We start from the raw sequence: 22704 nt of genomic DNA on the forward strand, positions 1-22704 counted from the left end.
CAAAAATGTTGTTGCTGAGTAAAAAAATTCTTCTAATGATTTATTTAATCTGACCCATTTATATCGGCAATTCAGACATATATTATACATTTTAAAGTAGAAGATTTTAAAATGATATTGCCAATATTAATTTATGAGTTGCGTTCCTGGAAAACGTTATTTTATTTGAAACGTTAATAAAATATTTTTTTTAGTAAAATTGTGGCTTTTTTCCCATCAAACTAGTTAGGTACTTGCAAAAATGCCACAAGAAAATAGCTTCGAAACAACATAGAAATTGAAGTACAAACATTAAAAGTTATCCTTAAAATACCCTAATACTGATTTTCAAAAATATATTATTAACCCATAAACACCAGGGGATATGGAGTGGCTTCTTGTTCGTTCACAGGTGAAGAATGTCTGTGACTTGGTAGTTCTGGCGATGGTTCTGTGCTCCTGGTCAGCCAGTAGGTAGTCACCCAACCTTTTCCTTTTAATTCTACTTCGCCTCTTCGTTCCAGCACAAATGTACCAAATGTTTCCAGGATTTCTTGAGTCGCTTTACTAACATGTATCTTCAATGCTGTAATAAAATTAACGAAACTTATAAGTTATATATAGGGTGAGGCAGATAAAGGGCCTATTAGAGATATATCGACAACTAAAGACAGCAGAATCATGAAAATTGGAATAAAGAGGTTTTGAAGAGTGATCTATTTAATGAAAATATTTTCACCTATTTACTACTTCCGTTTATACCGGAAGTTGCTTATAACTTCGTTTTTTTAAAATGGGACACCCCAGTGGTGGATTTGGGGGGGGGCTAGAGGTGCTGTAGCACCGGGCCCCCAAGTTGAAGGGGCCCCCAGAAGACCTATACGTTTGTCTAAAATTACGTATTTGGCATTCTGACGCGCCGTGGTACTTACCCTACTAAACTCCTCTTATTTATTGTAAAAATTACTTTGAAATTATTGTTGTATTGACAATTTCATATAATCTTTTTTCTGAGAGAAAAGGAAAGGAACACCCGATAACCACCCTTTTATGACATGACACAAATGGCAACAGATTAGCAGGTATACTTTTACATCTCCTTTTCGGAAATCTTGCAATAAAATGCTTTTAAATCGCTCTGAAAGTTAAAGGTGTTTGACAAAAATAGATGTCTTTCAATGGGTGCCATAAAGTTAAGAAATGAAATATAAAATATACCTGCTTTACCCTTTAAGCTTAACAACAAGTAAAGCTTTTGTTTACAACCAAGTAAAGTACCTGAAGAACGTCAAAGACGACAATTAGTAATTCATACCTACTTGTGTATGCTTTTGTGTATGTGAAATTTGAAACTGCTTTTTTAACCGTATTTTTGAACGAAATTTTAAAACAACTTGGAACAGTTAGTACAATTCTTCAAAAACCTGGTCTGGATCTAAACACTGGCACACTTCTACTACAAGGACTACACAGTAGTATACAAAAACACCATGAAAATTTTGAATACTTTGAAGAAAAAGCAAAAAAATTGAGTTTATACGTTAAATTTGATTATTCAAAAAAACGAGCAGATTCAAAAAAAAAATTCCAGACGGGCCCTCTTCACATTTAGAAGGTTCAAACAAATTTAAAGTCGAAACATTTTATTTATCGATCGATACATTAGTGACAGAGTTAGACAAGCGACGTGAAGCATACGGTTATGTATCTAATCTTTTTGGATTTTTTTGGAAATTTTCGCACTATTGAAGGTGAAACATTAAAACAATATGCGCGAAATCTTATCGAAACGTACCCGCTTGATATAGATCAGGCATTTATCGAAGAGATTATATTTTTTCAAAATTTTATTTTATCTGTTCCTAATTCTGTAGTAACACCTAAAGACATGTTGGATATTATTATCGAAAAAGACCTTGTTTCAGTGTTTTCAAATACCTATATCCGAAAGATCATTTTCAAAATTAAGCATTATTAAAAATAAATTAAGGTCATCGATGGGCGAGAACAGATTAGTTTCGTTATCGATCTGCTCTATTGAGAATGACGTATTGGGGGAAATTGATTTTGAAAGTGTCATAAAAGCATTTGTTGAAAATAAACAAAGAAAAAAGCGTTACCTTGTCTTAGCCTTGTATCTTCTGCATAATTTTAAATGTACTGAAGTTTATATTGTTTTAATTTTTAAAGTGCCTTGTCAAAAAAGAGTTTGGTATGACCCTCTAAAAGAATTAGCACCGGGCCCACTAATGAATAAATCCGCCCCTGGGACACCCTATATATTTTTACACTTTTGGATTCTCCTCGACGTCATCTTTCTTAAAATATGAGGTTTTGTAACATTATAGAGGGTAGTGTAAAAGATAATTACGTTTTTTTCTTAATTTCGTAGCAATATTCACACCCTTTAGAATTGTATTAGTTTGACATCCAAAACTCTATTTATGTTCTAAAGATTTTTAATATAGTCTACTATTATTAAGATTTGTCAATATAGCCAATTTTTAAATTTTAGTATACAGCGTTGGTCGAAACTCGGAATGAGTATTTTCTGAGTTTTCTTAGATGGAACACCCTGTATTTTAATATTGTAATGAAATGATATTTTATGGTACTTATTTATTTCTTAAGTATTCCCTATACCTAACTGCTTTAATTTGTGAGTTATTGGTGATTCAAACAAAACATTAATTGCAACACAAAATATGTGAAATTGTATTAGGTTGGCCGTGAAAATATTCAATCACAAATAATTTTTTTGGAAATAAATAGATATTAATCTAGACTGATACTTAAAATTGCCAATAATGGCTGAACTGTCAAAATATGCAAAATAGCTTTAATTTGTGCTTAATTGTTAATCGAACCAACAATCTTAACTGCGTAGGTATTTTGATAGATCAACCATTATTGCTAATTTTAAGGATCAGTCTAGATTAATATGTATATATTTCCGAAAAATTATTTGTTACTGAATATTTTCACGGCCAATCTAATAAAATTTCACGTATTTTTTGTTGCAATTAATATTTGGCTTAAATCACCAATAACTCACAAACTAAAGCAGTTAGGTATAGGGAATGCTTAAGAAATAAAAAATTACCATAAAATATCATTTCCTTACAATACTAAAACATGGGGTGTTCCATTTAAGGAAACTCAAAAAAGACTCATTCCGAGTTTCGACCAACCCTGTATACTAAAATTAAAAAATTAGCTATACTAACAATTATTAACAATAATAGACTATATTAAAAACCATTTGAATATAAATACAGTTTTCTGTATCAAACTACAATACATACTAATATCATACAATTCTACAGTAGGGTGGTTCGAAAAAAACTTTTTTTCTTATTTCAGATCGCTATAGTGCGCAAAAGTTGCCATTGGTATAGACTTGAAAAAAGCACTAATTATTATTTTTTTATTAATTTGTCTTCCGGTCGCGCAATGCCATCGAAGTTAGCAAAAATTGTGAAAAACCTTAATCTTTCATATTTTTTTTAAACAGGCCAGATGGTTTTAATTGCGTTCCTATACCATGAATTAACTACTAAAAGTACGTAAAACCAATATAAATGCACTTATTATACATTTGTTTCATATCTTCCGGTCGCGCAACATAATACAAAATGAGTAAATTAGTAGGTTTTACAAAATTTCAAAGTTTGACTGTTTAGTACAATTTAATCATACGACTTTTAGAGATGCTATAGTTTAATTCAATTACAATAATATATTTAAAATCCAAGCATATGAGGTACATTTTGATATTCAAGTGGAATTCGGTCCCGCAGGTTCGTCAAAAACAGCAGACTACCGAGAGTGACGAATGCCAGCGAAGCTTGCGCAGCCACCAATAGAGATACACGTGGAAAGACCTCTACAATGGAGTATTTGTCTTCTCCATTACAACGAACTGCTATTCCGCCACCTTTTCTAACACTTAGATGGAAATACAACAGGCACTATAGAATATCCGGACCGATTGGAAAGGCCCTACCTGATTGTGAAAGACTACCAGTTGTTGTTGATTTTAATCGTTGGCATCGCTGAGCGGTGCAATAATGTGGTTCTAATATAGCCGTCTCTGGAACTGTGTACACACACTTTATTTGAAGCTTCGGTCACTAGCTTAACGCATCTTTCAACTGCCTGTATATGGCATGACAAAGTATCTATACTCATAACAGGCTTGAAGTCATGGCTCACATACTGTTTTATCTATTAGTCAATGTTCTTAGCAGTAGAGAGGAGTCAGTGTACTGGTGTTCCATTTGATAATTTCGTAATACTATTTAGCTTCAAAGTTTAAGTTTGGTGGTTTAAAGATTCTGCTAGAGTCACTTTCAGATATTGCTTGCCTTCATGATACGCCCAAAGCCCAGCTCTCGGAAATGGTTTCTGTCATCAGTTACCATAGCCAAAAGTAAAGTTTCGGGATGGGCAAAGTAAGCATTCCGTTGTAAAACGGGATCAACAACTTGAAGAAGCTCTTCTGGTAAGTACCTTGAAGATTCAATGATTTTGTAATCAGGTCTAGGCCCATCTGTGAATTTGTGGTTTATTTTTTTGGCAAACCACATAGGCATATTATAACATTTCAGAATGAATGTGACAATCTCTCTCAGATTTTCAGAAGGGTTGGACACACTGATGTAGAAACGCAAAACTCGATTTGCACTAGTAAGCCATCTTGAATATGACGTTGGGCTAGGATCACGTAGCCACTACAAAGTCTTCTGAACAATGTCCTGACTTGATGACTTCTGATATCTCAAGCAAGTACAATTATTGGGTGCTTGCTAAGAATACGCTTGTCAACTTTTGGAATCTCACAATCAATCGGATTAACATCAATAAGTGGTAGTCTTTCACAATCAGGTAGGGCCTTTCCAATTGGTCCGGAATATCCTATTGGGCCTGTTGTATTTCCATCTAAGTGTTGGAAAAGGTGGCGGAATGGCAGTTCGTTGTAATGGAGAAGACAAATACTCCATTGTAGAGGTCTTCCCACATGTATCTCTATTTGTGGCTGCGCGAGTTTCGCTGGCATTCGTCACTTTCGCCTCGCCTCTCGGTAGTCTGTTTAAAAACAGGCAAACTTTGAAATTTTGCAAAAACTACTAATTTTACTCATTTTTTATTATATTGCGTGACCGGAAGATATGAAACAAATGTATAATAAGCGCATTTATATTGATTTTACATACTTTTAGTAGTTAGTTCATGGTATAGGAACGCAATTAAAATCATCTGGCCTGTTAAAAAAATATATGAAAAATTAAGGTTTTTCAAAATTTTTGCTAATTTCTATGGCATTGCGCGACCGGAAGACAAATTAATAAAAAAATAATAATTAGTGCTTTTTCAAGTCTATACCAATGGCAACTTTTGCGCACTATAGCGATCTGAAATAAAAAAAAAAGTTTTTTTCGAACCACCCTATTCTACAGGGTGTGAGTTTCCCCTAGAAAATGAATTTATTCCAACTCAAACGTCCTCAATGTATTTGTTTATAAGCCAAAAAATTTTTTATAACTTTAAAACAGTGCTGAGGCCGCTTAAATTATCCAATTTTAATTCTGTAAAGTGTATTAGATAGGTAGAGAGCCCCTTTATATGTAAAAAATTAGCAATCTTCTAAATGGTCTCCTTTTTTCAGAAAGTTTTTAAAAAATTTGAACTTTTTTAAAAACATTTAGATTACAAAATTATTATGCAAAATCTACTAGGTCGATTATATTGAAATTTGGTGAACGGTTGAAGTATGTTGTAAGAATTTTCTAAGCGAATTACGAAGATTCTAAGTGCAACCAAAGTGGTTGAAAAATATTGAATAAAAACAGGCTTATTTTGCCCCCTTATTTTGTATTTATTGCTATTTTGCAGAAAGGGTAGTAATTTAGGACATTTTTAAACAGTCGAATATCATACAAAATTCAACTATCATTATTTTATTTCGATATGACTTTGTTCCAAAATGAATCGTTTTAAAGTTATAAGCAAAGAAAGTAGAAAAAACCGATGTTTTTCGAAATTTTTAAATATTTTAATTTGTTTATTCCGGGCATATTTGAGATTGAGAAGGAGCATAAGTCAATTATTATTATTGAAGTTGTCACCTAACTTTATTTGCAAAAATCCGAATGCCACCTCGCACATCCAAAAATATACGTTTTTTTACAGATCCGCCCTGGTCTATATATAAAATAATGCAACCATGTCCGTAAAACTACACAAAGATAAAAATCTATAAAAGTCAAATCATGAATGAAAGAGGGAGACACGTGATCTTCCAAACTCTTTATTGTATTTCTGGAACATACTTTCAAACAATTGGAGTAGGACTTTAAAGGAGTCAATGTCGACGGCGAAAGGCCCTCCCATCTACGGTTCGCGAACTACATAGTTCTGATAACAGACAACTTAAAAGAGATAGTAACTACGCTTACTGACTTAGATGCCGCCCGTTAGGAAGTTAATTTGAACATAAATTTTGGAAAGACACAATACGTGACAAATTTGGTACTCTGGAACAAAGCAGAAATGCAAAAGTCCACTGTAACGAAATAGCATTAGATCATAAATATGATTCTTACGTCATGAAATCCAAATTGTGCGGGACAATCAAAACTACAAAGAAGGGTCACTTAAGCATGGACTGCATATCACTGCTCAGACATCTTCAAGCGCAACATTCCAAACTATTTGAAAAATAAGACGCTCGACTAATGTGTGCTTCCAGTCATAACTTACGGTCGCGAAACACTTTCCTTGATTCAGGCCACAACAACCAAACTTAGACAGGCCCAAAGGAGCATGGAACGTTCGTTACTTAGAATTACTCTCAGAGAGAGGTTTAGAAACGAGGAGATAAAAAGAAGAACAGGCGTCACAGATGTCATAGACCGCATAGCATGGCTGAAGTGGAACTGGGCGGGTCATGGGGCGAGAATGAATGATAAACGGTGAATCCAAAACTTAAATTATGGAGCCCACGAGCAAACAGAAGAAGTAGAGTTAAACCGCCAAGACGATGAACAGACGACGCCTCGTCAAAAGAATGGCTAGAAAATGGCTCAGGAAGCTCAAGACCTACAAAACTGAAAGGAAGTTGGAAAGCCGTGTATTCAAGTTTGAACACAGAAGACTGGATGATGACGATAATGATTCAATCTAGCAAAGCATTCGTTATCCGGGAAGACAGAACTCGATGTATACTCGGCTAATACGGGCTAATTAGCAAAATACAAGGAAAAGTTATTTACCAGCAATTTTATTGATGGAATCGAACCTTATGATTGAACCTTATGATATTAATAATATAGGTATGCAAAGTCCGCAGACATTCTGCTACTTTTTTTATAAACAAAATGGCGCCCGAAAAAATCGTGCTTTTTTCAATTTTTTCTCTATAACTCCAAAGATTTTAACATTACACCAAAAACACCCTAATAAAAATTCACCGTAATTAAATTCTACATAGAGACGTGTTTTTCCCGATTTACTTAGACGAAAATTTTCCCCGGAAAATGCGAGTTTTTCCGACAAAATCTTTTATTTTCAACTAAAATTTTAGATAAGTAATTGTTTATCAATAATTAAATAACTTTGTAGTATAAAACCTCTTTTAATATAGATTATAATTCCAGAAGCTGATGGAAATTGAATGAACAGTTTAGCAACAATTTAATTGTTAATTAAAAATTTACGGTCGCTATGATAACCACAATAATTATGATATATAAGAATAACTATGATTTTTGTATAAAAAAACACTGTACTTATCTAATGTACTTTACAGAATTGAAATTGGACTATTTAAGCGGCCTCAGGAATATTTTAAAATTATAAACAATTGTTTGGATTATAAACAAATAGAATATCTTGGGAAATATTAAATTAAATTATATCATGAAAAAGCGACAGGACGCTTCTTTTCAAAGAAATAGTATATTACATACATACCTAGCGGGAAAGTACTCTATTTCAGCCGAGCGGCAAGGTAGACGCGAGGCTAGAATGAGTTCCCGCGAGGTTTGTATACTATTTTACTCACAATCGGTTAGTAGTTTATGGATTTCTAATACTCACAATCTACCAATAATAATTTCGTTTCAAATATCTGTATCCAAGCTACCCGCAGTTCTGGTGGCGTACATTCAAATTCACTATTAGACATTTTTGTAAAATAAACACAATTTGATTATTATGTACAATAAATGGCGTCGCGTATCGCCTAAATGTCAGATTCAGTTGTTGACTTACTTTAACCGTTAATAGTAATCATAATTCCAATGTAACTATTAATATTTATAATTCCAAATAGTTTTCTTTTTGTTATTGTTGTTGTTGTTTCTTAATTAAATAAATGTTGAGTGGATTCTATTCTTTCTAAACCATCTTTTAATCAAAAATGACATTGACATTTGCAGGTAGAAAAGTGACAGATGCTAGCCGGGAAAGTACTTTCCCGGCTAGCTGGGAAAGTAAAGTAAGTAATAAGTCGCTTCCTGATTACTTCAAAGGTTAGAAATCCATAAATTACTAACCGATTGTGAGTAAAAACGTTTAATTGTGACGAGTGGTTCCTGAGATACAACCGGTTAAAGTTGACCGGCATTTACGGCAAAGATATAAACAATGGGATCATAATTTTCGAACCATCACCTTTTATTTTTATCCTCTTTCTTGACTCCAATTTTCATATTTTTAAAATGATCATAACATTTATTATTGTAATAAAAACTATGGATATTACGAGTGAAAATTGCCAAAAATATCAAAATTCCATTCAAAAATCAGCTTGGAGCAAATGTAATCTTAAAGTTCAAAATCGGTATACGTTAAAAAATGCATTTTCTCGGCTTCCTATAGAGCAATTTTCTTCATTTTTTTTTCAAGTAACTCGAGTAGAGCCATCTAACTAACGCATTATTAAATGTGAAACTTGCTTTTGTTTTGTTATAATAGATTCATTTATTTATAAGAAAACAAAACTACATATTTTTTCCAGTTGTAGACTTTTTTTAGATAAACTTAGGTAAACTTTAGGTAAACTACAAGTGTACCTTTTAACGTTAAAAACACAAATATTCTCATTTATACAAATTATAATTTATTATAACAAAACAAAAGCAACTTTGACATTTAATAATGCATTAGTTAGATGGCTCTACTCGAGTTACTTGGGAACAAAAAAAGAATGAAGGAAATTGCTCCATGGGAAGCCGAGAAAAGCATTTTTTTTAACGTATACCGATTTTGAACTTTGAGATTACATTTTCTCCAACCTGATTTTTGATTGGAATTTTGCTATTTTTGGCAATTTTCACTCGTAATATCGACAGTTTTTGATGGTGATGATTCGAAAATTATGATCCTATTTTATCTTTTATCGTTTATATCTTTGCCGTAAATGCCGGTCAACTTTAACTGGTTGTATCTCAGGAACCACTCATCACAATTAAATTAAAACTAGCGTCCTGCCTCTTTTTGCAATACCGTTTCATGATTTAATTTAATTTAATATTTCCCAAGATATTCTATATGTTTATAAGCCAAAAAATTGTTTATAATTTTAAAATATTCCTGAGGCCGCTTAAATAGTCCAATTTCATTTCCGTAAAGTACATTAGATAGGTACAGTGTCTTTTTATACAAAAATCTTAGTTATTCTTATGTATCATAATTATTGTGGTGATTATGGCGACCGAAAATTTTTAATTAACAATTCAATTGTTGCTAAACTGTTCATCAATTTCCATCTGCTTCTGGAATCATAATCTAAACGAAAAGAGCTTTTATACTACCAAGTTATTTAATTATTGATAAGCAAGTACTTATCTAAAATTTTTGTTGAAAATTAAAGATTTTGTTGAAAAAACCCGCATTTTCCGGGGAAACTTTTCGTCGAAGTAAATCGGGAAAACACGTCTCTATGCAGAATTTAATAACGGTGAATTTTTATATGGGTGTTTTTGGTGTAAAGTTAAAATCTTTGGAGTTATAGAGCAATAATTAAAAAAAAACGATTTTCGGGCGCCATTTTGTCTATAAAAAAGTAGCACATTGTCTACGGACTTTGCATACCTATATTATCAATATATACCATCATAAGATTCGAATCCAGCAATTAAATTGGTGATAAATAACTTTTCCCAAAAATGGCCAGTTCTCCGATAATCTAGTAATAATTTGCTTTATATCAATTTTTTAGGACTTACGCATTCCAGTACTTTCCATTCTATTTGCTGTATTGACAGTGTCACCAAATAAACAATAATGGGGCATTATATGACCCACAACACCAGCACAAACTGGACCAGAATGGATTCCAATCCTTACTTGCAGCTGAAAATCCGGATTATGTTTGAAGGTGAAAATTTTTACTTGAGTCAAGATCGCTAAAGCCATCAAACCGATCTCCTTAGCATGGTTATTGCCGTTTCTTTGAGGTAAACCGGACACAACCATGTAGGCGTCTCCAATTGTTTCTACCTAAAATGAAGCCAAGCTAATTTAAAAAGCATTTAAAATTATGGATAATCAATAATTAAATAAATATATAAATTAATTTATTATCCTAAAATCTAAATATTTAAGGTAAAGTATATGCAGGTAAGCAGTTTATTAAAATATGCACCTGGAACGTCAAGACCGTGTACGAAGCAGGCAAAATTTATAATGCCATCCATGAAATGGAAAGACTGAACATCGATATAATGGGCATTAGTGAAATGCGATGGCCTGATGCCGGAAAATGTCAAATAAACGAGCACCAAGTATATTACTCTGGAAATACAGAAGGTCAACATAAGCATGGCGTCGGAATAATTTTAAATAAACAAATGAAAAAATACGTTACGAGTTTTGTTCCAATATCCGAGAGAATCATGCTCATTTAATTGGATTTATTCCCAGCAAAAACCAACATAATCCAAATATACGCACCCACAGCAGACAAACCAGACGAAGTAATAGAGGCTTTTTATTACGATTTAAGGAAAGTCCTAAGTAAGTTAAAAACCAATGAAATAACTCTAGTTATGGGTGACTTTAATGCCAAAATCGGTAAGGGTAGTTATGGTGAAGTAGTAGGTTCATAGGTTTGGGTGAGCGAAATGAGAGAGGAGAACGTCTACTCACATTTGCTACGGAAGAAGAGTTGGTAATCACCAATACACTCTTCAAATTACCATACAGAAGGTTGTACACATGACGCTCACCCGGTGACACGCCAGAAAATCTCATAAGAAACCAGATTGACTACATTTTAATAAATAAAAGATTCAAAAACTCAATAACATCAGTGAAAACCTACCCCGGTGCAGATATTAAGTCAGACCATAACCCACTTGTCGGTAAGTTTCGTCTGAAATTTAAAAAAATCCAAAAACCTAATCCTATAAGATACGATCTCAAACAACTAAGAGATGATGACATAAAGCAAGAAGTACGGGAATATCTGAAGAACAACATATCTAAGTCAGAAGTAGTTAATGATGTTGACACAGAAATAAACCACTTATTAGAAAACATTGGGAAGGAAATATTAGACCAATACCTGCGACCGAAAAAGACAGAAAAGAAAAAAACCATGGATGACCGACGGTATATTACAGATGATGGACAGAAGAAGAGAATCCATGCGGAAAGACTACGTTGCATATCAGTTTCTAGATAAAGAGATAAAAAAAAAGCTGTCAGAGAAGCTAAAAACAGAAATCTGGAAGAACAGTGTGAAGAAATCGAGATATTGGAACGTAAACACGATTCCTTCAACCTCCACAAAAAGATAAAAGAAGCAGCACGCATCTATAAATCAAAAAGGCCGGGACACTTAACAGACGCTCAAGGAAATCCAATAGTTGATATTGAAGAAACAAAAACAACATGGATGAACTATGTGACAACAACATTTGAAGACGATAGGAATGTCACCATCACACAAAATAAAAATGACGATACCGGACCACCTATTCTCGAAGCGGAAGTAGAAGTTCCTATAAACAACATTAAGGAGGGAAAAGCCGCAGCACCAGACGAGTTCTACTCAGAATTTTTGAAAATTATGGATAAAGACGAAGTAAGAAGACTTACCTTGATCTTCAACAATATATACCAAAGTGGAAAAATACCCCAACAGTGGCTAAGATCAACTTTTATAACAATCCCTAAAAAACCCAATGCCAAAAAATGTGAAGATTATCGAATAATAAGCCTTATGAGCCATCTCCTAAAAACTTTTTTAAAAATTATACATAAAAGAATATATAAAAAGTGTGAAGAACACATGACAAACACACAATTCGGCTTCAGGGATGCATTGGGTACTCGAGAGGCACTTTTTTCAGTACAAGTTCTCTTTCAAAGATGTAGAGACGTGAATTGTGATATATATATGTGTGTTTTGTTGATTACCAGAAACCGTTCGATAGAATAAAACATGACGAACTGACGAAAATATTAAATTCAATTGGTCTAGACAGCAGAGATCGCCGTATAATAAACAATATCTATTACGAACAAACTGCAGCTGTTAGAGTAGGGGATCAGTTAACAGACGACATAAAGATAAAAAGAGGTGTGCGACAGGGATGTATATTGTCCCCATTATTGTTCAATACATATTCAGAGCACATTATGAACCTAGCGCTAACGGACATAGACGAGGGAATACTTATAAACGGAGAACGATTGAACAACATAAGATACGCTGATGATACTGTCATTTTTGCAGACAGTCTTGAAGGTCTGCAGACACTTGTCTCCAGGGTGGCAGAAGTAAGTAGCAGGTTGGGCTTGATTTTAACATCAAAAAACCAAATACATGGTTATAAGCAAAAATAGGATACGACCTGGTCAATTACTAGTTAACCAACAACCTATAACACAAATCACCAACTTTTGTTATTTGGGTGCAAACTTAAATGAGCAGTGGGATCAATCGACGGAAATTAAGATAAGGATCGAGAAGGCAAGATCAGCTTTCGTCAAAATGAAAAAAAATCTTTAACAGCCACGATATAAAATTGGAAATAAAAGTTCGTTTACTAAAATGCTACGTATTCTCCGTTCTTTTATATGGCGTGGAGTCATATACCTTAACTGAAGCATCGCTGAAGAGACTCGAAGCATTTGAGATGTGGTGCTATAGACGCATGTTGAGGATTTCTTGGATAGACCGAGTTACCAACGAAGAAGTTCTACATAGAATGGGTAAAGAGCGCGAACTAGTCTTAACCATAAAACGTCGCAAACTGGAATACCTGGGCCATATAATGCGCAATGAACAACGATATGACCTACTTCGGACCATACTTCAAGGTAAAGTGCATGGGAAAAGAGGTCCAGGACGAAGAAGAATATCCTGGCTGCATAACCTGCGAAAATGGTTTAACTTAACCACTACCGGACTTTTCAGGGCAGCAGTCAACAAAGTCAGAATAGCCATGTTAGTGTCCAACATCCGTAACGGATAGGCTCCATAAGAAGAAGATATGCAGGTAATATACCCTATACGGTAATATGGTCATCTAACTTTCCTACTACTTTTATGTTTAAACGATATAGTCTAAGAGCTAGTGAACCCTCCACGTAACGGTCTTCATGTGCTAGAAATTTGTATATAGTCTGGGCTGATTATCGGAGAATAGGCCATTTTTGGGAAAAGTTATTTACCAGCAATTTTATTGCTGGAATCAAATTATAAGATCCTATATATTAATAATATAGGTATGCAAAGTCCTCAGATAGTGTGCTACTTTTTTTATAAACAAAATGGCGCCCGAAAATCGTGTTTTTTTCAATTAATGCTCTAGAACTCCGAAGATTTTAACTTTACAACAAAAATACTCAAATAAAAATTCACCGTAATTAAATTCTGCATAGAGACGTGTTTTTCCCGATCTGCTCCGACGAAAATTTTCCTCGGAAAATGCGGGTTTTCCCAACAAAATCTTTAATTTTCAAATAAAGTTTTAGATAAGTAATTATTTACCAATAATTAAATCATTTGGTGACTTAAAAGCCTTCTTGGTTTAGATTATAGTTCCAGAAGCTGGTGAAAATTAAACGAATATTTTAGCAACAATTCAATTGTTAATTAATGATTTACGGTCGCAATAATAACCAAAATAATTATGATACACTGATCAAATTTTGAAATCTTATAAAGATGAGATGCCTATTTAACATTTTGTCGACAAAATATAAATTTTTTATTTTTTTGCATAATCTTTAAATGTTTAAAAAAATAGTTATAAACAATTTAACGTTTCTCAGAAAATTTTTATTATATTATAATTTTAAAAAATAGCTAAAATGCGCATTTAAAATATCTTGACAATGAATGCTTTAAAACTTTTTTGCAACCATTTGCAAAAAAGTTATGAAACAGCAAAGTAAACATACGATTACTACGGTGTTAATAATTTTTTTTAATTCTTTCAAAGCGTAGAAGTGAGTCTAAAGTACAAGCTAATTATTTATAAAACAATATCGATTATCAGCTTAATGGTTATATTTTAATTAAAGATTATAAATATATTTTTTTGTAATTTACACGCGCAAAAGTAGAATAATACAGTACCGTAGCTACCCGCCCACATACACAACTCGCGCGAGTTTAAGCGTTTCAGTCGCTTCGAGTGAACATTTTATCTCCGGCTCTGTATCAAGCCTACTTTCGCGCTAAAAATTACAAAAAAAAGTATTTTTAATCTTTGATTAAAATATAACCATTGCACTAATTGTTGACATATTTTGTGAGTAATTAGATTGTACCATAGACTCACTTTTAAGCTTTGAAACAATTAAAACAAATTATAAACAATGGAGATATCGTATATTTATTTTGCTGTTTCCTAACTTTTTTGCAAATGGATGGAAAAATTTTTTAAAGCATTCATTTTCAAGACCTATGAAATACGCATTTTAAGTATTTTTTAAAATTAGAATATAATAAACAATTTCTAAGAAATGTTAATTTGTTTATAACAATTTTTTTTAAACATTTAAAGATTATGCAAAAAAATGAAAAATTTGTATTTTGTCGACAAAATATTAAATAGGCATCACACCTTTATAATCTTTCTAAGTTTGATCAATGTCTCATGATTATTTTGGTTGTTATTGCGACTGTAAATTGTTAATTAACAATTGAATTGTTGCTAAAATATTCATTTTATTTTAACCGGCTTCTGAATTTATAATCTATACCAAGAAAGCTTTTATTTCACCAAGCTATATAATTATTGATAAATAACTACAGGCCCAAAAAATTTATTTGAAAATTCGAGATTTTGTTGGGAAAACCCACATTTACCGAGGAAAATTTTCGTCGGATCAAATCGGGAAAAACATGCCTCTATGTAGAATTAAATTGGGGTAAATTTTTATTTGAGTATTATTTTTGGTGTAAAGTTAAAATCTTCGGAGTTATAGAGCAATAATTGAAAAAAATACGATTTGTCGGCGCCATTTTGTTTATAGAAAAGTAGCACACTACCTGTGGACTTTGCATACCTATATTAATAATATATAGGATCTTATAATTCGATTAAAGCAATAAAATTGCTGGTAAATAACCTTTCTTTGTACTTTACTAATTAGACCAACGTATTATAACTATTTTCTTTTCAAAATTTAAATATTATGCAAAAAAAAAGAAAAATTTATATTTTGTCGATAAGATATTCAACAAGCATCTCATCTTTATAATCTTTATAAGTTTGATCAATGTATCATGATTATTTTGGTTATTATTGCGATCGTAAATTGTTAATTAACAATTGAATTGTTGCTAAAATATTCGTTTAATTTTCACCGGCTTCTGGAATTACAATCTATACCAAGAAAGCTTTTATGTCACTAAGTTATTTAATTATTGATTAATAATTACTTACCTAAAACTTTACTTGAAAATTAGAGTTTTTGTTAGGAAAACCCGCATTTTCCGAGGAAAATTTTCGTCGGAGCAAATCGTGAAAAACATATCTCTATGCAGAATTTAATTGCGGTGAATTTTTATTTGAGTGTTTTTGTTGTAAAGTTAAAATCTTCGGAGTTATAGAGCAATAATTAAAAAAAATACGATTTGTCGGCGCCATTTTGTTTATAAAAAAAGTAGCACACTATCTGCGGACTTTGCATACCTATATTATTAATATATAGGATTTTATAATTCGATTAACTTTTCCATGAATTTTGCTAATTAGCCCAGAGTAATAGTGATAATTCATAGCACACCAAGGCTAAAAACGATGACCTGACAGGCATCAGTCCTGCACGTGTATCTACCAGGTGAATCGAAAAGTGCATAGTTTAGGGGGTAAAATAAACTTTCTTCTGTAAAGTTTAAATTTAAGTATGTGTTTGAGTAAGTCATTTAAAAGAAATTTGTACAATGACAGGCAACTCTGGACAGCATAAGACCTTGCCAGGCGAGGGGAAAGATTAGGGTTTTTTCCTAAAATTATTTTTTTTTCATCAAACAATTTTTTTTGGGTTTTTTGAACCATTCCAAACAGAAAAGCTCTTTAGTGACTTTTCTCTTAGGTTAATAGTTTTTGACATTAAAGCGATTAAAAATTTAAAAATTTACATTTTTAACCTTGACTCGGACATTTAACTGAAAATTTCAATGTTGCCAATGTAGGTAGATATTCTATAATTATCAATTGATGAAATCCCGAAGAGTTTTTTGCAATACAACATCGAAAACCCCTTTGTTTATTAATTGCTAATCAAGCGGGCGCGACACTGTACTATAAGTGAGGACGTTTCAGTTTTCATAAATTCATTATCTCGAGAACGGGCAAATTTGAAAAGAAATACTCAGGCAGGCCGATTTTTATTTTTGAATTAGGACTAACTTATTAAACACAACATTAAAATTTACAACAAAAGTGATAACAAACAAATTGAATGAAATGATAACATTAGCAGAAGAACAACAAGGTTTTAGGTCGGGAAGTCATGCACTGACGCTATATTTATAATGAGGCAAGTTCAAGAGAAATCGTTGGAATACAACAAACCGGCATATTTAAGTTTCGTAGACCTTAAGAAAGCATTTGACAGGGTCACATTAAAGGACGTTATCCACTTGTTATACTCGAGAGAGGTACCTCTGGGGATAATTAAAACAAAAGAAAACATTTACCAGAACAACACAATAAAAGTAAAAGTGGAAGAAGAACTAACTGACCCAATTGAAGCCGGCAATGGGATAAGACAGAGGGATTCCTTGAGTCCTTTATTGTTCAACCTGATCATGGACGAAATAATAAAAAAAAAGTAAGAACTAAAAAAGGATACCAAATGGAAGAAAAACAACTTAAAATAATCTGCTATGCGGACGATGCAATACTAATCTCTCAAAGTGAAGAAGATTTACAACGTATGCTGAACCAATTCAACATAATCGCCAGAAAATTTAACATGTTAATTTCCTCAAAAAAGACAAAATGCATGGTTATAACAGCAGATCCAATAAGATCTAAATTGGAGCTGGAAGGTAAGATAATAGAACAGGTGATGGAGTTTAAATACCTAGGCATCACACTATCTAGCTACGGAAGGCTCGAAACAGAAATGGAAGATCAAGTGAATAGAGCAAACAGAGCCGCAGGTTACCTGAATGACACAATATGGAGAAATAAAAATATCGGGAAAGAAATGAAAGGCAGAATTTACAAAACAGTCATCAGATCAATAATGACATACGCGGCAGAAACACGACCCGACACAGAGAGGACAAAAAGATTGCTCAAAACAGCGAAGATGAAAACCCTTCGAAAAATCGATGGTAAGACTCTATTGGACAGAACTGGAAGTACAGATATACGACGGAGATGCAAGGTGGAAAACATTAATAACTGGGTAAGAAACAGCAAAATAAAAACAGCCAAAATTGAATACCTCGGTCACATCATAAGGAACAGTGAGAGATATGGACTGTTGCAACTGGTCTTGCAGGGAAAAGTAGAGGGAAAGCGAGGACCAGGAAGGCGAAGGATTTCCTGGCTGAGAAATCTACGAACGTGGTTCAACACAACCACTACAAATCTTTTCAGAGCAGCAGTGTGCAAAGTGCATATTGCCATGATGGTCGCTAACATCCGAAACGGATACGCACTACAAGAAGAAGAAGAAACAGCAGAATAAAATGGAATGACCACATAAGCCAAATGACAACAAATACGGTAGTCACGACAGCGAGAGACGGTTCCCCAATAGGAAGAAGATCAGTGGGAAGACCACGAGAACGATGGAACGACAACTTACTAGAGGCACATTGAAATAATAGACAAAGTCATGTCTATACAAAAAGAAGAAGAAGAAGAAGAAGACTTTCTGGCATATATATATATATAATACTAGTGACGTCATCCATCTGGGCGTGATGACGTAATCGATGAGTTTTTAATTGAGAGTAGGATTCGTGTGATAGCTCATTTGAAAGGTTATTTAAATCTCTATTCAGTAATATAAATGTTAACATAATTTTTTATGTTAACATAATATTTATACAGGGTGCGCAAGAAATGTTTCTTCTTTTTGAGTAAATTAATTTAATATTTTTTCACACCCTGTATAAATAATTATGTACGTAATAGATAATTAAATAACCTTTCAAATGAGCTATCACACAACCCCTACTCTCATTTAAAAAAATCATCGATTACGTCATCACGCCCAGATGGATGACGTGACTAGTATTATATATAGGCTAAAAAGTCCTAATTTAAAAATAAAAATCGACTTGTCTGAGGATTTCTCCTCAAACTTGCCCGTTCTCGAGATAATAAATTTATGCTTACTCAAACGTCCTCACTTATCAGTGTCGCGCCCGATTATTAAAAAACAAAGGAGTTTTCGGGTATTGTATTGCAAAAATCTCTTCGGGATTTCATCAATCGATGTTTAAAGAACATCTACGTACCTTGGCAACATTGAAATTTTCAGTTAAATGTCCGATTCAGGGTTAAAAATGGCCGATTTTGTAATTTTTAAATTTTTAATCGCTTATATGTCAAAAACTATTAACCTAAGAGAATAGTCACTAAAGACCTTTTCTGTTTGGAATGGTTCAAGAGACCTAAAAAAACTTTGCTCGATGCAAAAAAAAATAATTTTAGGAAAAAAACCTAATCTTTTCCCTCGCCTGGCAAGGTGTTATGCTGTCCAGAATTGCCTGTCATTTCTTCTAAATGACTTACTAAAACACACTTAAATTTAAACTTTGCAGGAGAAAGTTTATTTTACCCCTTAAACTATGCACTTTTCGATTCACCTGGTAGATACACGTGCAGGGCTGATGCCTGCCAGGTCATGGTTTTTAGCCTTGGTGTGCTATGAATTATCACTATACAAATTTCAAGCCTTACATGAAGACCGTTGCTCGGAGGGTTAACTAGCTCTTAGACTAATAGAAATCTTGATACATAATATCATAATAATATGCAATGAAATAGTGCCGAACACGTCACAAACAAAGAGGTTCTGAGAAAGATGAATAAAGAAATGGAAGTCTTAAATACAATGAAAACCAGAAAATTGGAATATCTCGGACATATTACACGTGGAGAGAGATACAACTTGCTCCAACTCATTATGCAGGGAAAGATTCAAGGAAAAAGAAGCATAGGGAGACGCAGAATATCGTGGCTGCGCAACTTGAGAAAATGATACGGATGCACATCAAATGAACTTTTCAGAGCAGCCGTCTCTAAAGTCCGAATAGCTATGATGATTGCCGACCTCCGTCGCGGAGATGGCATTTGAAGAAGAAGATAGTGCCGAAAGTGTCAAATATATAACTCCATATTCCTGAGAATATGGTGCTATATTATGACATGCAAGTCCGACATAATATTATGTAAGACCAGTACTTAATTTTTTTTGTTAACTCGCCATTGTAGAACCTGTATATTAATTCCAGCATTTAAAAAAATTAACTGGTGTAATAGGTAAGATTTATTATATTAATAATTTTACTTACATGTTTCGTAGATTTTAAAAATATCGTGTACATGTTTTTATTTATTTTATTGTATAATTCTAGATTTATTACATTTTTTTATATTATTATGTGCCGTATTACTTAAAAGTGTTACGTAATACGGCCAGGTGAGAAATAGATATATGTGGCCATTTTTAATCTTCTACATATATTCTACATATTCTATGGCCTATTCTGAGCCTATTCTGTGACATATTCTGAGCTAATGTACATACTATGTTTATAAATATTATAAATATATTATACTTAATGTTTATCAAGAACATAATATAGTGTATACATTTTACAAATAAAAATATTGATGTTATCTATTTAAAATAAATGCATTCTTTTTTGTATTTTTTTTTTGTTTTGTTTTTTTTTTGTCACTACGATAAGATGTCAACTTGGTTCAACCCCTCGGAGGTTTAAATCTTCTTAGTGATTTTTTTCTTTAAATTTTTTTTTGTTTAATTTTTTTAAAATTATTTTTTAATATATTTTTAAACGTATTTCACAAATACCTATAACTAATTACAATAATATTTTACTATCCGACAAGGAAGATAACAGTCAAAAATTTTCTTTTTATTCAGTGACAGAATTAAGAGAATATTTACAGAGAGTGGGATGTGCTGGTCTATATTTCTTTTAATTAGGTGATTGGTTAGGTGTTTATGCTTCTTGCATTCAAAAAATATGTGGTTCAAGTCACTTTTAAGTGCTTTTAACATCACATTCTTGACAAATATTCAAAACTAATGTTTCTTTTAAATAAATTCCAAAATATAGTCCAAATCTAATTCTACTGATGGTTCATATGTATTTGGGAGGAAAGGTAAAATTAGTATACCAAGGTTTTTCCGGAATAATCGGTTGTATCAAACTGTATTGTGTTGTTGATATGCTACAGTACCTTTCCCAGTGTGTTTTCCAGTTCTTCATCTGTTCAGTTCTTTTTTTTTTATTAAGAAAATGTATGGATTAGAAGTACTACAAGGTAGTTGAGGTGTTTAAATAGCAGTAAGCAAAGATAATGAATCAGATAAAATTACTGCAGAATTATAGGATGCTAACTTGAAATAAATTAAAGCCTCATATAGGCTACCGCCGCAGCCTCGGCTTTAAAAATGGAGAAATTTGAGGGCAGTTTAAACATTTTTTTATAAATTTATCTAGAATATAAAAGGCACAACCATTACCATTTGAACTTTTGGATGCATCTGTATAAATACAAAGAGATTTTGACCAATTTGTAAGGTAGTTGTTTAAAACAATACTGTTTAATAAAGAGTGCTAATGATAACTGGGTTGTATTATATCTACTTGATTTAGTAACTCAAAGAAATCTTCGAAGTCTACTACCTTATTTGCAACTGCAAGTTCAGTATTATTATTCGCAGTGTATCTAAATGCGTCACATAACGGTGGCGAGTTTTTGTGAGCCCAATATATCAGCAACTTTTGTTGTCCCTGTATTCGGATATTCAACTGAAAACTCGCCTAAAAAACGTTACTGAACACTGACAGTAGCAACTCTGACTAATCCTTTAGATTTTATGACTCTAGCAGCAATGAAATTATTGAATCAGAAGATGATCAAAGTAATTCTTTAAACATCCACAATATTTTATTCATAAATATGCTCCAAACACTTGAAAATGACCCAATCACGAATAGTCCAAAGTCCAATTAATGAAGCTTAAAATAGGACAAAACCTCGCAATTTTTACAGAATGGGTCGATTTGCTTAAAAATTTGAGAATAAGTAGTGGATAGTCCAAGGATCAAAATCTAGTTGATGCCGAAAGGCGCTTTTACCATAGGGGTGGTTGCGTATCTGTGGGTTGATATCAAATCGTATTTTTAAATTTTCTTTAAGACCAATAGTAATTGAGCTATAATTTATTATACGTTAGCTCTTCTTCGTCAGATGATAAATATTGTAGTTTCAAAGTCAAACGACGGGAGAACTATGCATTCTTCAGGATAACTTTTTCAATTTAATTTAAAGTATTTAAAAATGTCTATCTCCAGAAATAGAAAAAAGCCTTTATCTCAAAAAGTAAGTGACTTATAATGAAAAGAATGTCAGTCCCTATTTTTTTTTTTCAGCGAAAAACTGATCGGAAGCGACCGCCCTAATCACCACCCTAATTCAAATTAGTTATTAACCTTATTTGGTCTTCTTTATTTATGTATTATTAATAGGTTCTACAATCTTGACTGGCTTAGAATGATTGATTTTTAAAAAAATGGAGTTAAAAGCGAATAACGAATTTTTGTAGTTTGGAAAAGAACGGCTTTTTTTCTTCAGAATAGAAAGATTAGCATCAAAAATACGAAAAAATGTTTAAAAATAAAATTGTAGCTCATTTAATACCCAAGAGCCTGGTTTGCAAAAATTTCTTCTACGGCAAAAATTCAGTGAACTATTGACAATTAAAACTTGTAATAACATGCAAAAACCATCTTTACCAGCCCTTTAAAAGTCACCTCTTTTTGTGACTAAGGAGTTTTAAAAGATCTAATACTAATACTCTTATAGATCTTATAAAAACCTACAAAATTATTTCTACCAAACTTTCTAATATAAAAAATAAAAAAGTTACGGTTAAAAAATCAATACATTTTTTTGAAAAAAAAAAAGAAGAAATCCAATTGGAAGCATAATAATGTAAGTTAGCGCTGCTTTTAGTCATTGGTCTTAT

At 32.6% G+C, this 22704-nt stretch overlaps 1 protein-coding gene across 1 annotated transcript in view; it reads right to left on the minus strand.

Annotated features, from left to right (window-relative positions):
• Window positions 1–213: 213 nt before the first annotated feature.
• Window positions 214–22704, minus strand: part of LOC126890086 (atrial natriuretic peptide receptor 1) — a 263191-nt gene continuing 240700 nt past the window's right edge. The window contains exons 18-19 of the mRNA XM_050658933.1: window positions 10212–10485; window positions 214–565 (exon numbers count right to left, since the gene is read on the minus strand). Of these exons, the coding sequence (XP_050514890.1) occupies window positions 342–565; window positions 10212–10485 (498 nt within the window). The 3' untranslated portion in view covers window positions 214–341. The remainder of the gene's footprint in view (window positions 566–10211; window positions 10486–22704) is intronic.

This window comes from Diabrotica virgifera, chromosome 8, assembly GCF_917563875.1.
Source record: "Diabrotica virgifera virgifera chromosome 8, PGI_DIABVI_V3a".
NCBI classification, from domain to species: Eukaryota; Metazoa; Arthropoda; class Insecta; order Coleoptera; family Chrysomelidae; genus Diabrotica; species Diabrotica virgifera.